The sequence below is a fragment of the Pongo abelii genome, chromosome X (assembly GCF_028885655.2).
Source record: "Pongo abelii isolate AG06213 chromosome X, NHGRI_mPonAbe1-v2.0_pri, whole genome shotgun sequence".
Taxonomy (NCBI): domain Eukaryota; kingdom Metazoa; phylum Chordata; class Mammalia; order Primates; family Hominidae; genus Pongo; species Pongo abelii.
In genome coordinates this window covers 30,117,183-30,140,331 of record NC_072008.2, presented here as the reverse complement: position 1 = coordinate 30,140,331, position 23,149 = coordinate 30,117,183, and the positions used below count along the sequence as shown (strand labels likewise).

At 36.2% G+C, this 23,149-nt stretch overlaps 1 protein-coding gene across 1 annotated transcript in view; it reads right to left on the bottom strand.

Moving 5' to 3' along the window:
- The window catches only part of IL1RAPL1 (interleukin 1 receptor accessory protein like 1), a 1,383,775-nt gene that overhangs the window by 19,203 nt on the left and 1,341,423 nt on the right, over positions 1 to 23,149 (bottom strand). Inside the window, exons 7-8 of the mRNA XM_024240664.3 lie at positions 19,777 to 19,909; positions 17,253 to 17,398 (exon numbers count right to left, since the gene is read on the bottom strand). Of these exons, the coding sequence (XP_024096432.1) occupies positions 17,253 to 17,398; positions 19,777 to 19,909 (279 nt within the window). The remainder of the gene's footprint in view (positions 1 to 17,252; positions 17,399 to 19,776; positions 19,910 to 23,149) is intronic.

The following is a 23,149-nucleotide window of genomic DNA, read 5'->3' as shown; positions in this document are numbered from 1 at the left end:
TTCAGCACACTTCAACATCTGAGGACAGAAGGAGAAAGTGCAGACCTTTTAAAATCTGTTTAGCCTTTGTGTTATTTTGTTAAAATGATAGACTCTGCCCCCTTTAAGGGACTGAGACTGAATATTGAAAATTGTAAAGCAAAATTGCTAGGCAAAACCTAAGGAAAACTGGCATTTGGTTAAAAACAACAAATGAACAAGTGCCAAAGAGTTGCATTTAAGGGCCCCAGCAATCATTTAGTTACAGGCAATTAACAATAGTCCTAGGAAAGCTCCAGTACAGGCTAAGGGAAAACACATTGATTATTGCTGCAGTAGTAGACTGCTTTGGAATAAATTGTTTCAATTTAAAACTAGATTTGCTACAAGCATTTTGAGCAATGACTACAATTTTTTCTTATCAAGACAGTGGGAGCAAGCAACCCCTTAAAAGAAACAGCTAATTAAAATAAAGTGCGCGCCATCTCTTAGTATATTGAATTACATTGCAAATAATAAATGCATTTGGTTTCCACTGATCTTGCTGCAATTACCTAGTACACTATGGGAAACTATGTTCTTTTCTTGGCCTGTACCTGGTGTTATTGTTTGCAAACATTTTCTGCTAGAAATCTTCGAAAAGGTAAAGATTTTAACAAAGTAAGTAAAAGTTCATATATATTTTTGAATTCTTGACTTGCAGTTTTCAGTCAGTATCTCTATTTGATCTCTCTGTGTGTGTGTGTGTGTGTGTGTGTGTGCGTGCGTGCGTGCGTGTTCCTATATATATATAATTTTGCCAGACGGTATAACTGAAGATTTTAGATGGCTTACTTTTGTGTAGTTTATCCTAAAGTTGGTTCGTTCATTATAAAAAGTCTTTTGAAGTGTTCTTCCCTCATTCATATGCAGTAAAATGCAAGTTTGTGGGGAAAATGCATGACAGACACTATAATGATCCCAGTTTATTCATTAGCCTCACCAAGTACATTTCTTTTTCTCTCATTGTGTTATAAAGAGCTAAAGTTTATAAGAATTTATCCATCCACATAAATTCATATGCATATTTATTTCTCTGGAGCAGTATAACTTATTTGTTCCTGGCAGGAGGATAGTTATGCTCAGCCTACAAAGATACTCAACTCAATTCTACAATACATCCGTGCAATTTAAAAGCAGTTTTTTTTGAGGGGGGCGCGGGGGGACACGTGAACAAATCAAGCTGCTATTCACATAAAGGAAGAAAATGTTTTGGGAAAGTATAAACTAGTATGTAAGAATAACAGTTTTGGTCTTGCAAAAGTCCTTTTTGGGAAGTCAGGGTATAAACCCCCAAAATTATAATAATAATAATAAAAATAAAAATGGTCCCTGAATGGAGCAGCTTAATCTGTATGACCAAACATTTGGGCAAAAGATTATCTCCAAAGTAGTATATTTTGCCATTTGGAAAGAGGTTTTTAGACGAAGCACCAAATTAACTTCTGCTTACTGCCAATCAAAATGCAAATATGGTTGTTGGCTAGGACCCATCATTAGAGCCCAGTTAGACTAAGGTCCCACAGGTCCTTGGAACTTCATTGTTATGTGTTAATGAACTATTCAAAGAGAAAAATAAAATGAAAGGCTAGAAGAAAAAGTGTAACATTCTCTTCACAGCATGCTAGAGCCTACCCTTGGAATGTGCTTTTTTTTCTCTTTCAACTAGGCAAGAAGGGTGTTAAGCTGGTTTTTCTCTCTGTGAATTAAGAAGTATTCATAGGTGGTATGTTTTAAAAGATGAGTTAAAATGAATAATGGCAGTAACTGAATAAAGCATGAATCCATGCGTTCATATTAGTTACAAATAAACCAACAAGAAGGGAAAGCTCTCCCTAAGAGCAGAATGTCAACCGGTAAATATGAAAGGAATGATATAGTTAGAAATGACCATTTTTCAGCCATCATAATAATAATTGATTCAGGCAAAAATTATCAATAGACGTTAAAATTATTGGTTGAAAGATTGCTGAGGCAGGATATTCACACCGTCTCATAGTACCTCCTCACTGGGGAAAAATGGACCTCATTTTAAGGAAGTGACCAAATTTAACATCACCAATAATGGGATAAATTGATGTCATCCCCCCCACCCCCGGTGTACTGCAATAAGAGGGCACAATATCATTTAAGTAGTATTGTAGCCAGAAACACATACACATCCAAAAAAAAAAAAAAGGAAATGTCAAGCCAACCCAAAGTGAGGGACAACTATAAAAAATAAAACCATCTAACTTCTACTCTTCAAAATGTCAATGTTATCAAAGACAAAGAAAAGCTGAGGAACCATACCAGATTAAAGGAGACTAAAGAGAATTGGCAGTTAAATGCAGTGCATAATCCTAGGTGGTAAATATGGTGTAAAGGGTATGTACTGGGACAATTTTTGAAATTTGAATATAGACTATATCATAGGCAATGGCATTTTGTAATTTTGAATTTTCCTCAATTTGATAAATGTAGCCTGGTTACATAAAAAATTCTTGTTTTTAGGAGATTCACATTGAAGAATTTAGTTTCAACGTCTGCAATGTGCTCTCATGGGGTTTAGCAATGATATGTTGTGTGTGTGTGTATGTAGTGCAGCTCTTTTTACCTACCTATATGTAGGAAGAGAGAGAAGGTAAATGTGGCAAATCTATTAATTGGTAAATCTAGGTGGAGGAGATATATGAAAATTTATTGTACTGTTCCTGTAATTTTCTATAATATCTGCAGTTTGTATTCCAAAATAGAAAGTTAAAAAATAAAAGGTCAAATTGTAAGATAATAATTGCAAGTGTTATTGTAATTAGAGTGTATTTCAGGTTGATTACCTTTGTATTAAAATTCTGTTATTTACAGCTATTGTATACTAATCTGCACAAAGCCTTCAGTTTCATCTTCCCAGATCATGCCTTCACCCTGGAATTTTCCGCAGGATCTCTTAGCTGATTTACATTGCCCATGGAACAAAGTCTAAACCCCTTATGTGGGCATTTAAGTTTCTTCATTCCTTTAATTGAAGCAGCTAACTAACCTTTAGCCAAAATCATCCTTCCAATGTAAATTAAATTTGACGTGAGTTTTTTGTTCCAAACCAGGAGTTCTTCATTTACCAAAACCCAACCAGTCCTGCAAGGAAAGGTTAGGATCTGCACTTCTAATATAACTTTTCCAACTAAACGTGATTTTTTTCCTCTTTAGAACATGTATTTCCTGTTCCTTTTTTTTTCTCATTTACCATATTGAATTATATCAGAGTTAGTTTTGTTTATTGTTTTACATTGTAAGCAATGACTTTATCTTAGGACCTTTGCTCTGGCTTCCCTCTGACTAGAGAGTATTTCCTCTAGATTTCTACATGCCTCTCTCTTTGCTTCTTCAAGTCTTTGCTCATACAGCACCTTCTCAATTGGATACACTGACCACTCATTCCAAGTCACAAACCTGTGGCTGCATTTTGCATCTACTTGTCTTTATTTTTTATAGTATTCATCACTATATAACATAATATTTCATTTGCTTATCAATAAATGTATTATTGTTTATTATTTGTCTTCCACTGGGATTTAAATTCCATCAGGACAAGTTTTTTGTTGTCTTCTCTTTTTTTTTTTTTTGTCTATTTTGTCTATATCTTTCACTACTTATCCCAAATACCTTGCTAACTATCTGACACATTAAAGATATTCAATGAAAAATGAATGACTGATTAGATGATTAAGAACAAACCCAATTTTGAATAAAAAGCTAGGTTTTATGTGTTTCTATTCTAAAATTCCAAGAATATGTCTGTGTGTCTAGTCAATGTATCATAAGGTTCAAGCAACTGATAAGGTATAATTATAGCATTAATATTCAGTCCATTAAGTTAGGAATAAACTTTTAATATATAGAAAAATGGTCAACTTCATAGTATAGATTTAAAAATTATTTTTCCATTTTCTTTTTTTTATTATACTTTAAGTTCTGGGGTACATGTGCAGAACGCGCAGGTTTGTTACATAGGTATACAGGTGGCATGGTGGTTTGCTGCACCCATCAACCTGTCATCTACATTAGGTATTTCTCCTAATGCTCTCCCTCCTCTAGGCCCCCACCCTGTGACAGGCCCCAGTGTGTGACGTTCCCCTCCCTGTGTCCCTGTGTTCTCATTGTTCTACTCCCACTTATGAGTGAGAACATGTGGTGTTTGGTTTCTGTTCTTTTTTTCATTCACAAATCTGATGACAATAGAGTCTTGTATAGACTTACAGAACTAAGAATGTTTGTATTCACTTGACATTTGGAAATCAGTCATGTACTGCTTCACATCTTTGATACTGCTATTCAACTTTTCTTACTCACTAATACATACATTTTCTATTTGTTTTATAAGTGCCTTCTCTGTACCAGGTACAGTGCTTTTGAGTTCTAGTGATAAAGTGAAAGTGATGGATGAAATATGTTTTTGCGTTAAAGGTGCTCATGTCTAGTTTCAGAGTCAGGCATGTAAGCAGATAATAATAAATAATAATAAATAATAAGAGCTGATATTTATTGAGCACTTAAGTGTCACTGTGCTAGACCTCTTTTATATAAGTGTAAGAAATGCTACATTATAGGTATCACAATTATAAGCCAGATGAGAAATTCACTTGGGGTATTTGTATGTGTGTGTGTTTCTGTAGGAGCATTTTAGAGACAGGGGGTCAGACACAGAATGACACAATGCAAAGGTAGCTGCATAGGATTTTGGCAAGTAGTTTGGTCTGGAGCACTGGGAAAATGAATGTATGATGTGATAGGTGAAGGTAGGCAAACTCATGCTTTGATTTCTCAGCTAGAATATGTTATATTTTTTTATTTTCAAAGCAAATAGCACGTACCTTTTCAATAAATATTTGTTTGAGGATTCATGGAACCCATTAAACCAGGTTTCGCAAAATTAGGTCAGTACAACAGGACAATGATTCTCCCTTGGGAAAAATTGCCATATATTTTCAAAATGTATACTGTGAAGTTACTAACACAGACAGAGCTTTATTGCAGAAAACCTTTCCCCTTTAGATTATAAAGGCAGTGTTTGAAATATTTCTATCTAAAGACTATAATGTGAGATGTACACAGACCATTATGTGTGTTTGCACACACATACAGGAACAAAGTATTCAGATGGGGCTTCCTTTATCTCAGATCTCATAAGATTAAGTATGATGGGGAGAAGACAGACAAAGAAGGAAGATACTGTTATAATAACAAACAAAAAGGGCCTCAGGTGACCAGCTTAGAAGACAGGGCTATTGTATATCAAGGTGTCAAACTTCACTGATGCCTAAAAGAAAATACCTTAGAAAAGTATTGCTTTCCCTCTACTAGGAATTTCCTTCTTAACATGTCATACAAATAGACAGGCACAGATGGAATGTTACAAAACATCTCTTGAGAGAAAACTGTCAGAGTGAAGGTGGCATTGCCATTTTATTTCTTATTAAGGGATGTGATGTTTATCCTAAAAGCAATTTTCCTCAAGAGGGTATATTGTCATAGTTAGAACAATTTGGTCTTCCATTGGGAATGCTTTGGATTGGCCAAAGAACGGAGAACATCTGGACTGCCTAGATAACCAATAGAAGAAGCCATGTTTTCTACAGAAATATTGAACTCTCCTAAATATAGTATGATGATTTATAGTATATTTAATTGATGGAAATACATTTAGAAAATATTGTACACACATATAAACTGATTGTATTGCAATATACAAATGGGATACATTAATAAACTTCAGAATTTTATGTTATTATTTTAATATTGTTTCTTTAGGGGTTTAATGGATTTCTGACTTATTGAAAGCCATTAGAAGAAAATGTGTGTGGCAAAATTTGTTGGTAATAGTTTATCTCTTGAGAACAAGTTTCATTCAAAATCTTGGTGATTCTAGAGTTACAAAGTATTAAAGAAAAAACCATATGCTGGTTCATTTCCCCTAGTGGGAATAACAGAAAAATATATTCCTTCTCTATGTCGAATGTTTATGAACCCTTCTGAATTCATAAACATGCTGAGGAAAATAGTGGTAAATTTGCCTTTCTTTCTCATTTTGTAAAGAGATGCTTTCAAGACTCTACTAACCTTTTAAAAAAAATCTACCCCCCCCCCCCATTAACAATCCATGAAAAAATGAGCATGTTTTGGGAGCTACCAACAGGAGACCCTACCATTACTTGCCTCATCCAAAGGGAGCAGTAAATGGTTCCTTAAACCATGACAAACTTGAGAAGAAGTCTGTGGCTCACATAGTTTAGTGGCCTTTGTACTGGTATACATGAAGGACTTGTCCTCAATAATGAATTATCTTTTACCAAAATAGCATAACATAGCTCTGCTTCACAAAGAATAGGGCATTATCTTATCATCCCACCGTATGTATTGATTTTCAGCATATGAAAATTATCAGTGGCTTGAGAAAATAATGTAGAAGTAAGGTGTCCCCTAAAATTTTTTTTTTATAAAATAAAGTGGGAGCAAGAGTACATATTCAAGCAAATAGATTTCAGTATACTTGAAAAATGTGTAAATAACTTGATTTTATAGCAGAGAGTAATGATAGGTTTCCTATAAGCATTTTCAAAAATATTCAGTAGCTATACCAAAATAGATTTTCTCACTTTTCTTCTGACTCTATAAAACATGCTTTTAGTAAAGAATTTGAAAAATGCTTAAGAATGATAAGAAATTAAAGATCACATGGAATCATGCCACCTTGAGGTAACCACTGTTAATACTTCACTAAATTATTCAATGCATCTCTTTCTAATGTATTAGGTTTTCATGTAGCCTTAACATAGGTAATTGATCTATGGCTTCAAATACTAATACTACAAAATAGCTTATATTTTGCCTTTTATTCTGGACAGTTTGGAATGGAATTTGTCCAGTGTGGTTTGCAAGCTATGTTCTGCTAAGAGTTCTCTTGGTAACCACTTTAGCCTAATTATTTATTTATTTGCCTGTTTATGCAACTATCATTTACAGATGCCTGGTTCAGCAATGCAAGTCTAACAGGAATTTTTTTAACCACCACTGTGGAGCTTTTCTCTTCATAAATAATAATCAGTTTTGGCAACAGTTTATGAATATTCACATAAAACGTGGAGTCAATCATCTGATTTTAGAGGAGGTAAAAATTTCAAATTTCATTTTGACTAATTGCATTGTTTTTCAGATGAAGAAACTAAACTAGTATGTGAACAGCCCACAGAAGAAAATGTATTTTAATACTGCCAACTTTTATGTGACTGCTGAATTGCCAGTGGTAGCAGCCTACTGAAGAAGCCTAACTAAATAGAATTTTATTGCAGTATCTTTAATGTATTTCTTTAAGTTGCTTTCAACATTAAGGTATTTAAATGTTATAGACATATTTGTTTGGGGAGAATTAGAAATGTACCCAAGCAGTTGTGAGTCATTACCTTGAAATTGTGAGGTGGTATAAATAAATTTTTAAGTCAAATTCATTTTATATCACATGCAGAGTAGCATTATAATTCTAAACTGATTTAAGTCAGGTAATTTATATTTAATACTTTCAGGCTTTGAAAATGGCCTCTACCACTTTAGTTTGCATGAATTTGGCAACCATTGTAAGTCGGTACTTTGAACTGCAGTTGCATGTCATAAGGAATTGTAATTTCTACTTTGCAGTTACAGAAACTTGCCATCTAAAGATCTGAGTCAACTTTTCAAACACTTAAGGCATAAGAAAATCCCTAGGAAGAGCAACCACCATATCTCACTTTCAAAATTGGCAAAATGAGGCACAATGTGTAAAAACTCAGAGAATCTGTAAAATCTGACAAATGGTCTAATGTATATTATTAGTCACCCAGTATCATATATGCTCTTTCAAGATTCCCACAGTGGGGCTAGGGGCAATTAGTTTACAAATGATAAAACTGAAGAACAATGACACAAAGAGATTGGCTCTAGGTCACACAAATCTAAAGAGTCAAAAGCAAAATACTCTCAAGTAACTGTCCACTTTTTTATCACAGTTCAGAATTTCTCACTTTTTAGTCAATTCTCATTCATATCAAATTTCACTGAATGGTAACAATTTTGAGGTGGTTTTAAAAACGACCTTTGTGTGCCTTCCTAAATGTACTACTGGATTTTCTTTTTGAATTAAAAATAAATTCTATTTTTATAGCATTTAAATATCCACTTTTAATTTATCCAAATTTGCCTCCCAATTTATTATTTTTCATAGAACACATGCTAAAAATAGAACACGTGCCCTAAAATTAGATACAAAAAGATAATATATTTCCCACAGATGGCAAATGTAATTCTCAACACTAAAATCTATACAAGTTACCATGGTAATTTATTGGAAATCAACACGTTTTTCCCCTACTATATGACCCGAGGTAGTAGTTAGCATTTTTTTATGCGTCATGTCTAATTTCTCACTTTACTGACCTGGTTGTCAAAGTTCAACATAGAGGAACTGCTTATTAAAAGTTATACCTTGCATTTTATGACCCAGTTGTGCCATTTCTCTACCAAATGCAGGAATTTGCAGCATAAAAATGCACAGCTATCTCCCTTTCCCCAAAAATGCTGTTTTAATGCTCCAGGATGTTGGTAGATATCCTTCTGGCAGCAGTGAGTCGACTAGTAAGTATGCCTAACCCAGTGCTTTGCCCATAGCTGGCACTCAATACATATTTGTTGAATTAGAATGATTTGTCGCTTTTTCAAACAACAGCATTATATGAATTATCTCTTTTAAGCAGCCTGCAGTGAAGTGAGATTTGTAGTGGGATTATGAAAGCACTGTCAATCAACAGGTTGTTTTGACCCAGAAATAATGAAAATACGAAGGTGGTTCTGAGAAGGAGGAGTGAGTGGTTGGTTGTTGGTAGGTGGTGGCTAGGAATATACTATCTTGTTTGGGCTCTCTGATCACACGAGTGGAATTTTGCTGTGTGCTAGATTAATTTCTGTGGGCTTCCTGCACATGTTTTAAACTTAATTATTTTTTCTGCACTGCCTGTTTATCGTTTTCCAATACATCGATACGAGTTCCAGTGGATTCCTTCTGCCCTCACCAGTAGACTGCTGCCACTGGCAGCTCAGTGGTCACATAAAAATTGGCAGTATTCAAATACATTGTGTACTGTTGACTATACACACACTAGTTTAGTTGCTTCAGCTGTAAAAATACTTGTGTTTTATAGCCTCTGTTAGATGCTACACAGATGCCTTTTAAAATGAATTAAACTTTTGAACTCGGAGAGATGGTTTTAACCAGTCTGTGTTGCTGTGGTCTTTCCTTCTTTCCTCTCCTTCCTTCCCTCCCTTCCTTTCCCTTCCCTTCCCTTCCCTTCCCTTCCCTTCCCTTCCCTTCCCTTCCCTTCCTCCCTCCCTCCCTTTCCCTCCCTCCCTCCCTTCTTTTTTCCTCCCTCCCTCCCTCCCTCCCGTTTTTGAGGCATATCATTGACCAATAATATGTGGCAGTTCAATTTCCATACCATCTCCATCCTTTCTTACCACACTTAATTGAGAGTTAGCTGAATACAAGTAAGTGTTCAAAACAGAAAATCAGTAGTATTTCATGTTCACCATACATCGTGTTCCTCCATATGTTATTTGACAGGCTGAGATTCAACCTATTTGCATAGGCTAAAACATATGTGTATATCCATATATATGTCGTTGAGACATTCCTAAGTTTATTTCCTGTTTAAAAAATGAGATACATAGGAAATGGGTCCAACAGTGAGGGCCCTCTTCATTTAAGAGGTTAATTATTTGAATACTTGAAGAAAATGCCCTCTCAGACATCTCTCTGAGTAGCAAATATGTTATATAGCACAATTCATTGAATAGGTGAAACAAGTAACCTCATTAAGAGTAGAGTGTGAGGGCAATGAACCACTGTTCAAATAGGTTCAAAGGTGTTGACCATGTAAAAAGAATGAGGCAATTAATTAAAAATAGTCCCACTGACTGGCTCTACTCAGCTTTGGTTCCTTTCTCATGGAAACAGTGAGCTCAAGATAACTAGTTTCTCTTTACCTATTAGAGGCTACCACGCTAATTAGAAAGATCTATTGTCTAGGCAAGGGCTTTGGTACGCCAGCTGCGGTCCACAGACCAATAGTGGCAACGCCAATAAGGAACTTGATTGAAATTCTAATCCTGAGTCCTACCCCAGGCTAATGAATTGCTTTTTAACAAAGTTCCCAGGTGATTTGTGCATACTGTAAAGTTTGTGAAGCACTGGTCTCTAGGGGCTTTTAGCTGACTCTCTAAGTGTGGAAATACAAGAAACCTAACTTTTGTCAATTCCTATGGTGTAAGAACAGCCATTCTGTTGACCTTCTAGTCACATTTGGTATAATCTTGGAAGGTTTTCAAGATTAAAATACTTGTCCTTCTATTTTGAATTTCCCTACATTGAGCAGCTTAAGTGTTGAAATCATTTCCAGGAAGACTGAGTTTTTTATATCTATACTGCAGCGCAGTGGTTGTCACCAGGAGCAATTTTGACCCCTGGGGACATCTGGCAATGTCTGGAGACATTTTTGATTTTCATAACTGAGGAAGGTTGTATTGACATGTAGTGGGCAGAGGCTAGGAGTACTGCTAAATGGTCTACAATGCACAGGACAGCCCCCACAACAACAAAGAATTATCAAGCCCAAAATGTCAGTAGTGACAAGATTGAGAAATCCTGCTATAGACAAAGTTTAGATCACTCAGAATATATTTAATCAGCCCATTCATCACATTTACTAAGTGGGTTTGGTACTTTGAAGCATGTAAGAGAGAAATACAAGTTAAAGATCTGTATCAAGAATTGAACATTTAGTTAAGAAAACAAGTGTAAAACTCAATAAAGCAAAAAAGGACTTCCAGTGACTATAACCATGTATAATTAAATATTTAAGAGCTTTGGCCCACATGAATGATCAACAGGAATAATTAAAGACTAAAGAGTTTATTATTCTTGGCCCTCGACATTGGTTTTGACCAGGATCACCCTCTTGTCATTTATTAATTGAGAAAAAAGTTAATCATCAGCAGACAATGGTCCTTTTCTTTTCTAACAATGATGCTACTTGGTTATTCTCATTCACAGAGAAGAAAACTGTGTGACCAAAATGGCTAAGAGGCCAAACAATGTTACATGACATACCTCCATATTAAAACTGATTAGCAAAAACTAGGATCAAAAGGCCTTCAATAGAATTGCTTGAACCCAGGAGGCGGAGGTTGCAGTGAGCTGAGATCACACCACTGCACTCCAGCCTGTGCAATAGAGCGAGACTCCATCTCGAAAAAACAAAAAAAAAGAGCCTTCAAAACATTTCACAGTTGAGGAAAAACAATAACTTGGGATTAATCTCATTTAAATAATATATTCTAAGTCTAAGGAAATAGTCAGCTCAAGTGGTTAATAGTCATGTCTGCAACTTTGGTGGCAATCAATAGCCTTGTTGAAATATCTGTATCAAGAAGCACACAGGGAGTTGGGCACAGTGGCTCATGCCTGTAATCCCACCACTTTGGGAGACTGAGACAGGAGGATCGCTGAAGCCCAGGAGTTCAAGACCAGCCTGGGAAACATAGGGAGACCCTGTCTCTACAATTTTTTTTTTTTTTAAATAGCCAGATGTAGTGGCAGGCACCTGTAGTCCTAGCCACAAGGGAGGCTGAGGCCAGAGGATTGCTTGAACCCAGGAATTCGAGGTTGCAGTAAGCCATGATGATGCACTGCACTCTAGCCTGGGCAATAGAGTGAGGCCTTGTCCGTAAAAATAAACATAAATAATAAAAGAAGTGCAGAGGTACAAAGTCATTAGTATTGGATAATTTGTGCTATTAGATGTCTTACACAAATGAGCAGAGAAGCCCCCCCAATGCAAAAAAAAAAACCAACAACAAAAAACAAAACAAAAAAAAGTTACAGGACAGAAGAAAATTTTGACTATAAAATGTCAAATCTTATCCAAGGAGAGAATTTGTTAAACTTGTTGGCTTTTATTTGGAGATGCTGCAGCAACATTACTAAAATTCCTCAATATTTTGGCACTGCATAAGCTAAGACTCAGTAAAAGTATCCATTTCATCGACATCAGCTCAGCTTTTAATGGGTCATTGTCTTTCTAGGGAAATGCTGCCATAAAGAGAGGTAGGAGATTTTGATTTCTGAACGAGGTTTGGCTTTAACATATTCTGAAATCAATGGTCAAAGACGTCAAATGGCCAGCCCCAAAAGAAGTTTGCACCGTTCTATGACCTTACTGTATCTCTCAGTAAATAAATTCACTAGGCAAATACCAACAAGGATGGGGCACATATTACAAGGATGATTCCTTACAAGAAGGGTTAAAGGAATCCACTGGGTTTAAATTCATCTGGCTTTAAAGCAATGCATCCTAAATGATGTGCACTTAATTACATTACTAAAGATATTTTTAGGTCTAGGGAGTTTATTGAGCAGGTCTAATTTCTATCGATTACATTCTTTGAAGGGATAAAGAGAGTGCCCACAAGAAGTAAAATGGGTTAGATGGGAAATAAAGAAAACCTAGATGTTTATCATTATTAACTAGTGCTGAGTCTCTCAGATAGATACTTTGCCAGTTCCCAAACTAAATTGTGATTAATGAATTGCCATATTTTTGTAATCCATGTAAGGAAACATAACCCTTCAGAGCAAGATTGCTAATGAACATCCCCAATGTGACAGTTTCAAAGTGAAAGATTCACCAGGAAGCACAATCATACATTAGGAATGTTTAATATCATTGTAATTTAAAAAGTAGTGGATGGCATTCCAAATTATATTGGTCCTTATTTCCTGTTCATTTAATTTTAATTTTCATGCCTGTAACTTTGGCCAGCACAAATGCCAGGCACATAGTAGGTTCTTAGTCATCACTAAATGCATGAATAAATAAACAAAATTATCCTTTAGGACAGTACATTCAAACCACAGTGTATCTATTATAAAGTCAAATTCAGAATTGACAGAACAAAATTGCTGGAGCTAAAGCTGATGATTTTAATGAAAGATGAATTAGAATTCAGGGAATTTTTAATGGAACACGCAATTGCTGCATCCTTCATTACCCAGAGTATCACATAGTTAGAGCAAGGAAATCTTGTCATAACTTAACATTTTTTTGGGTGCTAAGTATGTGTCAGACACTGTGATAAGTATTTACACATACGAGTTCATTGAATCCTCACAGCTGCTCTATGTGAGAGGTCTTATTCCCATTTTATAGAAGAGAAATTTGAGGCTCAAAGTGATTAAGTAATTTGCCCCAGAAAGCACAGCTAGTAAGAACAGAGTTGGGTTTTGAACACAGCCAGCCTTACTCCTAAGTCCATGCTCTTAACCATTAAGATAATAAACATGTCTACACTGTGAGGTCATTCAAAATGAGAGTACAGACAGAAGGCACAGAGAGTGAAGAAGGAATCTGGGACAGCTTGATGGGTACGAGTGTGTCTAGACCTGAGGTCAGAGCACAATAGTACTAGGTATCTACCTGGAGTATTGTTTGTGTCAGAGAAATGGAAAATGTAAAAAATGGAGAGAATAGGACAGATCAGAGCTTTGGAGGAAAACTGAAGGTCAGTGTTCAGTGTGTGTTGGACAGGCAGTAGCAAGTGTATCTGGGTAAAAGATTCAGAGACTCAGACGTGGAATTCAATCAAGTATGGGCAAGAACAAGAAATAACCCAGTATCTAACTTGTCAGCGCTTCACTTTGATTATTTTTGAAGCCAGGATCTAATGCTCAAGCTTGCCAGGCCAGGGTCTGGCAAAGAGGATTGAATAGAAGCTTCTGGCAGGAGTGAAGAGTAAGGAGCAGGGCAGTCATAAACCAATATGGCCCACGGGCCTTGCCCTTTCATTCTCTGTTTTTCTCTTGCTGCATATTCTAGTGCTGTGTATAGTAAGTGAAATATATCTATATTGCATGTCTGATGAGATTCTGATGAACCTAATACCTTTTCTGGCTGCAGGAATTGGCAACTTTGGATATTCTCGAGCAAGATTTTTCTATGGTCAAATTTCTTGGTAGATTTTCTGCAGGCTTTCATGGAATTATGATTCTTTTATGCAGATAAAAGGCTGACCCAGAACACAGCCTAGCTCAAGTGTAGCTGAATTATTTATTATAGTATCCCCTTGGCATTAAGGAGGACACATTTGATACAAGGAAGCAATGTTTCAAAGAATCCATACCACCCATTGGAGGGCTCTGAAATCATTTTATTATGTCAATGATACTGAACAAAAGGTAACAGTGAAGGAAAAATTGCTTAGATAATTTTGGCAAAGGAATGTCCTGGAAGGTTCACCTGTCAGAAGCAATGACAGCTTGTGGTATACAAGATCAGTATTCAACAAATGTTTGAACATGTCTCTCTAGGGAGGTTTTAAAAGGGAAGACTGTGAAGGCTTATAAGTTAAGGAATTTATGAGTAAATGGCAGAAAAATACAATTAATAGTGAACGCTTTCAGTTCCTTATCTAAGCCTTAGTATTCTGAGTAATATAGCAACCTACCTGATAATTACATCATTGCTAGCATGACAAACATTTGACTTTTTAGAGACTCAATGATCAAAGACCCAAACCTATACTTTCATATATGCCGTGTGCTGTTCTCCTGAACCTTGCAGGGCTGGTAAAGTTCAGGTCATGTCATATGTGAACGAAAGTCCTTTTTATCCCCCCAAGATGGGTGGGATAGATCATTCCACATAATCATGAATCCCTCAAAAGCAGGAAATTGCATCCATTGGTGTCTTTGTGAATTGATGACTCGTTTGCTGCAGCTCCCTTAAAAGGAAGGCATACATTCACTTTAAGAGGGACTTTTGCAGTACATGTCTTGGAAGGACCTTTTGGCTTGTTAATGCTTTTATTTCTTAAGAATAAAATGCTGTTGGTATAAACGCATATTTGAAAAACATACTAAAAGACTTAAGTATTGAAGAATACTCTAACATTGACCACATTTTTTTCATGTTTAGGAAATCAAATATTACTGGAAAAAATTTCAAATAATTTTCTTCATTCTTCATTTATTTTTCTAGAAATGGAAGGTTTCATAGCTTTGGACAACTTATCCTTAAGCTACATATGCTAAAAATAGCCTGGAGGTTTTTTGACCCCTTCTTGGCTGTGTGCCTCTCTGTAAAAACAGAGCTTTAATAGCTTTATCCTTAGATATAATTCATTTTCCTCCCTTTCTCCTTTGATTCCTACTTAACTGTCACCCCTCCCTTGCCCCCCCCCAAAATATGTTGTTCAAGTCAACACATTTTTATGTGCCCTATATCTTCTCTCCCCTAACTCCATTTTTGAGGAATAATTCAAACTCTTTAATTAAAGCACATTCAAGAGAGTGACCAGAATGGTGAAAGTATTTCGCTAATACAAATGAAGAATGAGTAAAAGAAGCTAAAGAGGCTGAATCTAGTGAAGTAAAGGTTCGGAGACTCATGGTGACTGTCATCAAACATTTGAAGGGCTGTCTTGGGGGGAAGAGTGATTAAAAGTACAGAACTAGGGCCAATGGATAGACAGACAGTGAAACTGAAATGCTTTTTAATGGATTTTTCCAAAGATAAAATGGACTTCCTTGAGAGGGAATGTGATCCAGTGTAAGCTGATAGATCACTTCAGAAGATGTTATGGCAGGATAAGAAGTTCAATTACACAACACTTAAGTTGCTTTTAACTATGAGAAGCTACTTCTGTCCTTGTATATGTATGACATTTCTACTAAAATCCCTTCCTTGATTGGCTATATACTAAACTATAGAAAGATACAATCATATTGTTAGCTGCTGCATACCTTTCTCCTTGACTCACATCCCTAAAAAGTAGACTATTTTAGTATCATAGTCACCTTGACAACAGAGGTGTCTATTTTAATAGCATTCAGTAATATTATTCAAAGGGAATCTATTGCCCAATAAAGAAGGGGGAACAGCCTTCAATGTTCTCTTTCTTTTCAAACCTCAAAGAGTCTAAGATTAAACACGGGCTTTGAAATTAAAATCGTTGTAAATTTGCTGAGTAAGAGAACATCAAGTGTGCTTGTTCCAAAGAGTAGAAAGTTTTAACTTAGCATAATGTAGAAAAATTATTTTTCTCTTGTAATATACATAAACAATTTTACTAACAGGAATGGCTCACATTTTACAGTTGTCACTTATTTCAAACAATTCAATATACATTTAAATGCACTTAACCCTATGCAAAAGGTGATGGGGTGCTGTAGAGGCAGAGTTAGCACAACAGACACTGCACTTAACCATAGCTTATCTTACTTAAAAATGCATTATTGTTCATCATTGGAGACTATTGTACAAATGAAAGTTATCCAAGGCAGAAACAACATGTCAAAAAATACTGCAGTGGGGAATTCACCAGACAGTTCTTACACTAAAGGAGCAACCTTCCAATAAGAAATACCATCTTTGAGTTAAAACCATTTAGTTGTTTTTCTTTTCTTTTTTTTTGAGACAGGTTCTCACTCTGTCACCCAGGCTGGAGTGCAGTAGCGTGATCTCGGCTAACTGCATCTTCCACCTCCCAGGCTCAAGTGATTCTCCTGCCTCAGCCTCCCAAATAGCTGGGATTACAGACTTGCACCACTACCGCCAGCTAATTTTTGTATTTTTAGTAGAGACAGGGTTTCACAATGTTGGCCAGGCTGGTCTTGAACTCCTGACCTCAAGTGATCCACCTGCCTTGGCCTCCCACAGTGCTGGGATTACAGGTGTGAGCCACTGCACCCGGCCCCTAATACCTATTTCTAATAATAATAAATAGCATTTAACGACTTTCCTTGTATAGGCTCTGTCAAGCCCTTCACATTTTTTTGTCTTATTTTATTCTTACAACATACTGAAGAGCTGATAATATTATTTTCCCTATTCTATTTATCAGAAAACTAAAGCTTAGGGAAGTGAAATGTTTTGCCCAAAGTTATACAATTGGTATTAAAGAAGAGCAAGGAATCCAAATTTGATTTCAGAGACTGAGTTACTCACCCATTTACTGTGCTGTTTGCCTTGGTGGCTCTAATGCAAATATGATTATTTTATTTAGGAGAACTTTGTGGAGAAAAACAAAATTGAATTTGAATTTGTTTCTTGGTTCCCAACGATTTTTCTCCCATCATACATTCAGTTGACCACTCAAGCTTAGAAGGTTACACTCACCTCGTTTATGAAGGAGAACACTGGCGTGTCGACGTCCATTTCCATTTTCAACATAACAGGAGTAATTTCCCAAGTCACCTTCTTCCACAGAGTCCACAATTAATGAGATGGAAACTTCCTGTTCCCCGAGATGCTCCTTAAGAATTCTAAAATATAAAGCAACAAAACAAAACAAAAATCCACACAAACAGACACATACACAAACAAGAAAGAAATGTAGATGAATCCGAATCTGATGTAAAAATACCTACAAAATCAGTGCTTCACATTTGGCTATGAACTGACGCTATCTATGTTAATTAAATTATGCCCTTTTCTTCTTCACTTCTAATGAGGAAGCCTGTCTTTGTAGATGCTAATGAAGTTGCAGTTAATTATCTCCCTTAGCAGGACAATCACACTGTCATCATAAAGAGGTGAGAAAGACCTTGAAGAAAAAGTTTACAAATTGCTTTCCCTTTAAGAAGAAATATTATGTAAGTTGAGATAAAAAATTCTAATGTCTCAGGCTGAAGGCCTAATTACATGTCAGGTTAATTTTTTAAAAAAGAAAAGAAAATTTCTGAGCTATTTTGACATTTCAGTTGAAATGTTCAGTCTGACTTTTGTTAATGATACTAACAAATTGCCTGTTTTTGAAGAAATGTGAAATTATAAACCTGTAGACTAAAAGTTCTGGTAAAGTATTTAACTCTGACATTTAAAATTAATGGTAAATGCTCACTAACCTCGTTGTCATCTCTGTTCAACATTTTTAAATGCAGAATTAAACTACCTTTCTAGAAACTTCCCTGAACACACACAAAGCCAGAGCGGGTAAAAGTTGGGAGGTTAATCGTCCTTCATTTATTTTAGCATTTCACAGACCATGGGTAAAAGGTAAGAGTGAAGTTTTAAATACGAAAAACGGCAGAGAAATGTTTTAGTACATGTTAGACAACTGTCCATCTAGCCTTCTGGAATCCCACTGGGGCATTCTAGAGTAGAATATTCTTATGTATTTGTTGCCAGAAAGAAGGTCCCAATAGAAATAACCTTATGTGACAGTTTCATATGTTAGTTTTCTATTGAAAATCATTTTCTCTTTTACCTTGGATAAAGTTTTAAAAGTCTTGACATTTAGAATGGGGGACTATGATTAAAATGTTTGTATATACCCAGAAGATGCAATCTTCAGATGGGAGTATGTTTAGAAGTAATCATCATTGTGATGTGGTTGTAACTTACTTATTATTATTAACGTTCTTGCATATTTACATTATGATTAAAAATAAGTATCTATGCCAAAGCATAATTATAGTCAGCATTGAATGAATTATAATTGATACTTAAATGAATAAATAAGTAAATACATTGAACAAAAAAGGGGCTTAGGCATTATGCCTTCAAATATTTTCATGTTATCATTCCCGCTATACAAATATTTCGACCTTAAAGTCAGACTAAGAAAGGTGATAAAAACATTTTGTGTATCCTTATCACTACCATCAAAAGCTGATATTCCACTTGGTGGCTCAAATATGTAAAAATACATAACAGGAAATGACAGAGATTGTGTTTGCTTGAGTCCCTGTACCTTGTTAATGTTTCCTGTGAAATTTTTTTTTTTTTTTTTTTTTTTTTTTTTGAGACAGAGTTTCGCTCTTGTTGCCCAGGCTGCAGTGCAATGGTGCGATCTCGGCTCACTGCAACCTCCACCTCCCAGGTTCAGGTGATTCTCCTGCCTCAGCCTCCCGAGTAGCTGGGACTACAGGCGCCCGCCACCATGCCCAGCTAATTTTGTATTTTCAGTAGAGACGGGGTTCACCATGTTGGCCAGGTTGGTCTCAAACTCCTGACCTCAGGTGATCCGCCCACCTCGGCCTCCCAAAGAACATTTTTTTTTTTTTTAAAAAAGGTCTCATATACAAAAAGTACACTAACATTTTCTATATTTTATGGTATTTTGATCTCACTATATATATATATTTTATTTATTTATTTATTTATTTTTTTTTTGAGACAGAGTCTCACTCTGTTGTTCAGGCTGGAGTGCAGTGGCAGAATCTTGGCTCACTGCAGCCTCTGCCTCCCAGGTTCAAGTGATTCTCATGCCTCAGCCTCCCGAGTAGCCGGGACGATAGGCACGCACCACCATGCCTGGCTAATTTTTGTATTTTTAGCAGAGACAACATTTCTCCATGTTGGCCAGGCTAGTCTCAAACTCTTGGCCTCAAGCAATCCGCCCAATCTGACCCTTCCAAAGCGCTGGCATTACAGGCGAGAGCCACCACCCCCAGCCACACTCAGTATGTGGCTTAATGAACAGTCTTCGTTATTTTTCTTCAATTCTTTGCAAATGGCATTCATGTTTTGCAATTTCATAGTAAGTCTCTTACCAGTGTTTTGCTTCTTTATCATTAAATATTGTAGTATTTTTATTATGATAATAGTAAAACAAAAAAAATCCTTTCAGCTTACTTTCTATTCACTAATGGAGTAAATGTTAATCTTGACTGTACAGGTTAAAAGAAAAAAAAATTACCTAATGTCACTTTCCCAAACTCGATTTTCATCCAGATCTTCAATAAATTTTTCTCCTTTCATCCAGTAAATTAAAGGACTGACATCTCCGCTGTACCCAAAGAAAGCTCTGCAGGTTAGATTAGCAGAGTCACCTGCAGAGAGAAGTGATGGAAAAGTGTTATAAAACTATTTGTTCACACTTATTTTAGGCAAACTGACAGGTAACATTTTGATCACTTTTCATTGATTTAATAAAATATCTTTCTAAAAGAATAATTTTTCAGGGATTTTCAATCTTTGTCAAATTGATAGAATGTGTGCTTTCGACAACATGGCTTGTTTAATGGAATGTGAGTTACTCGTAAAATTTCCAAGAGGACTGGTCGGCTATTGTATAGAACATTTTTCCCATTCGGTTTGCCTGATGTTTTCTCATGATTAGATTGAGGTCATGAACGATTGCGAAGGATACCACAGAGGTGATATGCCCTTCTCGAAGCATGATATCAAAGGGTACATAACGTTGCTGATTATAAGATTTTATAGGGCAGATAGAAGGTGTTTCTCAGTCTTGAATGTGGGAAATAGAAAATCTTTGGCTGCAAAGAAAAAGGAACCATAAGCGCAAGATCCTAAGAGAATGCTATTGAAATATTTTTAATTCATAGAGAATAACATTTGAATTAAAGAAGCTAACACATAGGTAGAAAAACACATTAAAAAACAAAAATCATGACAATAAATATTTGGGATTTTCATTACAGGTAAAATCAGTTATACTACTGTAAAGATTAGTTTATTTCAATATGCTACTTAGAATGTTTTAGTGGTGAATACAGATTGGTCAGTTATTTAATAAGGTAAATTGAAGTCTCTGTCTAAAAGGTGGAAGTAAATTTAATGCCCGTAGAAAGTAAAGTTTATTTCTGGATATTTCATGCCACTTTACAAGCACCTGGTTTACTCAAGCTTCAGTCAGCATTACAGAACTGACATATTCCAGTAGATACTAGTTTTAAGATCTTGCTACCGCTAAATGGAACCAGAAATTGAGGGATAAGATGGGGTCTTGTAAGTCTGGATTGGGGCAAAGGAACTCTCAGGGATGGGCACCACGTGAGGGGCTGAAAATGAAAAAGCAACACCTTTGCTGGCATTTGAAGTAAGCAAACTCTCAATTTGTGGTAGCCATAGATACTTAAGAATATTACCAGTGGGCCCTGAGAACTCTGCGATCCTAAGGAGCAAGGAAGGAGGTTTCTTAAGTACTGGAAGCCTCAGGGCTAAGCTATGAGTTGATAGTATGTGTTTCTTGAAATTTTGCTTATGAGAGATTCTACAGCATAAACACAGAGAAAAGCAGAATGCACTTACATGTAATCTTTCCAGACTAGGGCATGAGTATCTGTAACTTAATTCTGTTCCACAATGACAAAATTTTTATAGGATAAAATTAATCGTATTCTCTTATGTTCATTGTTTAAGAATAATTCATGAAAATTATTGCTCTTCTAATATTTCTAATATGGCATGATATAGACTTCTCTATTTTAGCTTATGTCTGCATGTTCTCTAAGAGATTCCTCACAGACTTGGATTCCTGCCCCGCCCCTAAACCCGGAGATGGAGTCTTCCTCTGCCGCCCAGGCTGAAATGCAGTGATGCGATCTTGGCTCACTGCAGCCTCTGCCTCCCGGGTTTAAGCAATTCTCCTGCTCAGCCTCTGGAGTAGCTGGAATTACAGGCGCGTGCCACCACGCCCGACTAATTTATTTTTGTATTTTTAGTAGAGACGGGGTTTCACCATGTTGGCCAGGCTGGTCTTGAACTACTGACCTCGTGATCTGCCCGCCTTGGCCTCCCAAAGTGCTAGGATTACAGGCATGAGCCACCACGCCCAGCCGGATTTTTTATGTAATAGTCATCACTGATGACCAGATAAGGCAAGTCCAGAAAATATCTACAAACTTTTAAGAGGCAAACTGAGGCTCCAAGGAGGTTTATTATTAATCTTTGTACAGAAATATCTTAGTATAAAATTCCCTCTCCTTTAGAGAATATTTACATTACAAAATGAATAAATGTCAATTCCATTGAATGGAAATCAATTGCAGATTTCTACGGCAAGTGTCAACCAACATTACAGAACAGTTTCAAATCAAATATTCTTTGTGTTTACATTTTTATAAGAGCACTGTTTTTTTGTTTGTTTGTTTGTTTGTTTTGTACCAGGACTATCTGTTATAGTGCCAAGGTAGTCACGAATTCAATAATAAGTCTCAAAATACTACCTAGTATGATGATTAACATTATATGCTAATGGAATCAAGATGTATTACAGTTTTAAAAATGTCTATATTAATAATTTATACTATCTGTCTTTTAGAAGACCAAGTTTAAGTTTTTAGGTGGGACTTAATGCCTGGAACTCATACATAGAAATCTCCAGGTATTGCCTAATTTTCCATTACAATTTTAGTAAATATGGGACCTTAAAAATCATAAATAAGGAATCTGACATTCCTTAGCAGAGAGGCCGATTGACCTCCTCATTGGAACCTGAATTACTGTCTCACATCACTCTCCTTTCTTTCCGACATCAACTGTGAAATTCATTTTTATCCACTTTTATTTTTCATAATTTTATAATTCATTTCTTTTACCTGCAGACCTTGTGCTGCCACACCTAAAAAATGGCTCCTGCACCCATGTAAGAAGCAATTTGCTTTCTCAGCCATCTTGGTTCACCTGTTCTTTGACTACCCCACCCTGCCTGGCGCTCCAGTACTGAGTGTATCTACAGTGCTATGGGGACACCTAGGAGAAATCTAATCAGTCTTGAGATGGGCTTGCTGTGGGTCAGACAGTGAAATTCAAGGTAGGAATAGAAGAGGGTGGAGAGAAGAATAGAAAAACACTCTGGACAGAGAGGAAAGAGCATGAGTGAGAAAAAGCCTGGGAGCTTTGGGGGAAATAAAATAATTTTGAAGGGGCTGAAGCTAAAGTGTAGACGAGGGGCAAGTAGAGGGAAGATTAGGGGAAGAATGGAACCCTGATAACGCAAGAGCAGGAGCAGCGCTGTTCTACGTATGGCATGTGGAAAATTTGAGACTTCCATTTCAGGGCAATGGGAAGTTGAGGGAAGATTTCAAATAGGAGACTGGCGCAATCACATCTCTATTCTAAAGAGAACAATCTTACTGTATTTTCAAACCTGAGATTGGATCAGACAGAATCAAGGATTGAGAATGTTACAATACTCTGGGATCACATAAGGAATAAGCACTGCAAAGATCAGATTATTTCCACATAATTTCTTAAAGTGATAAAGCATAGGTGGTAGCAGTAACTACAGAACACTCTGCTTTTTATCAGTGTGATAATAGGGAACC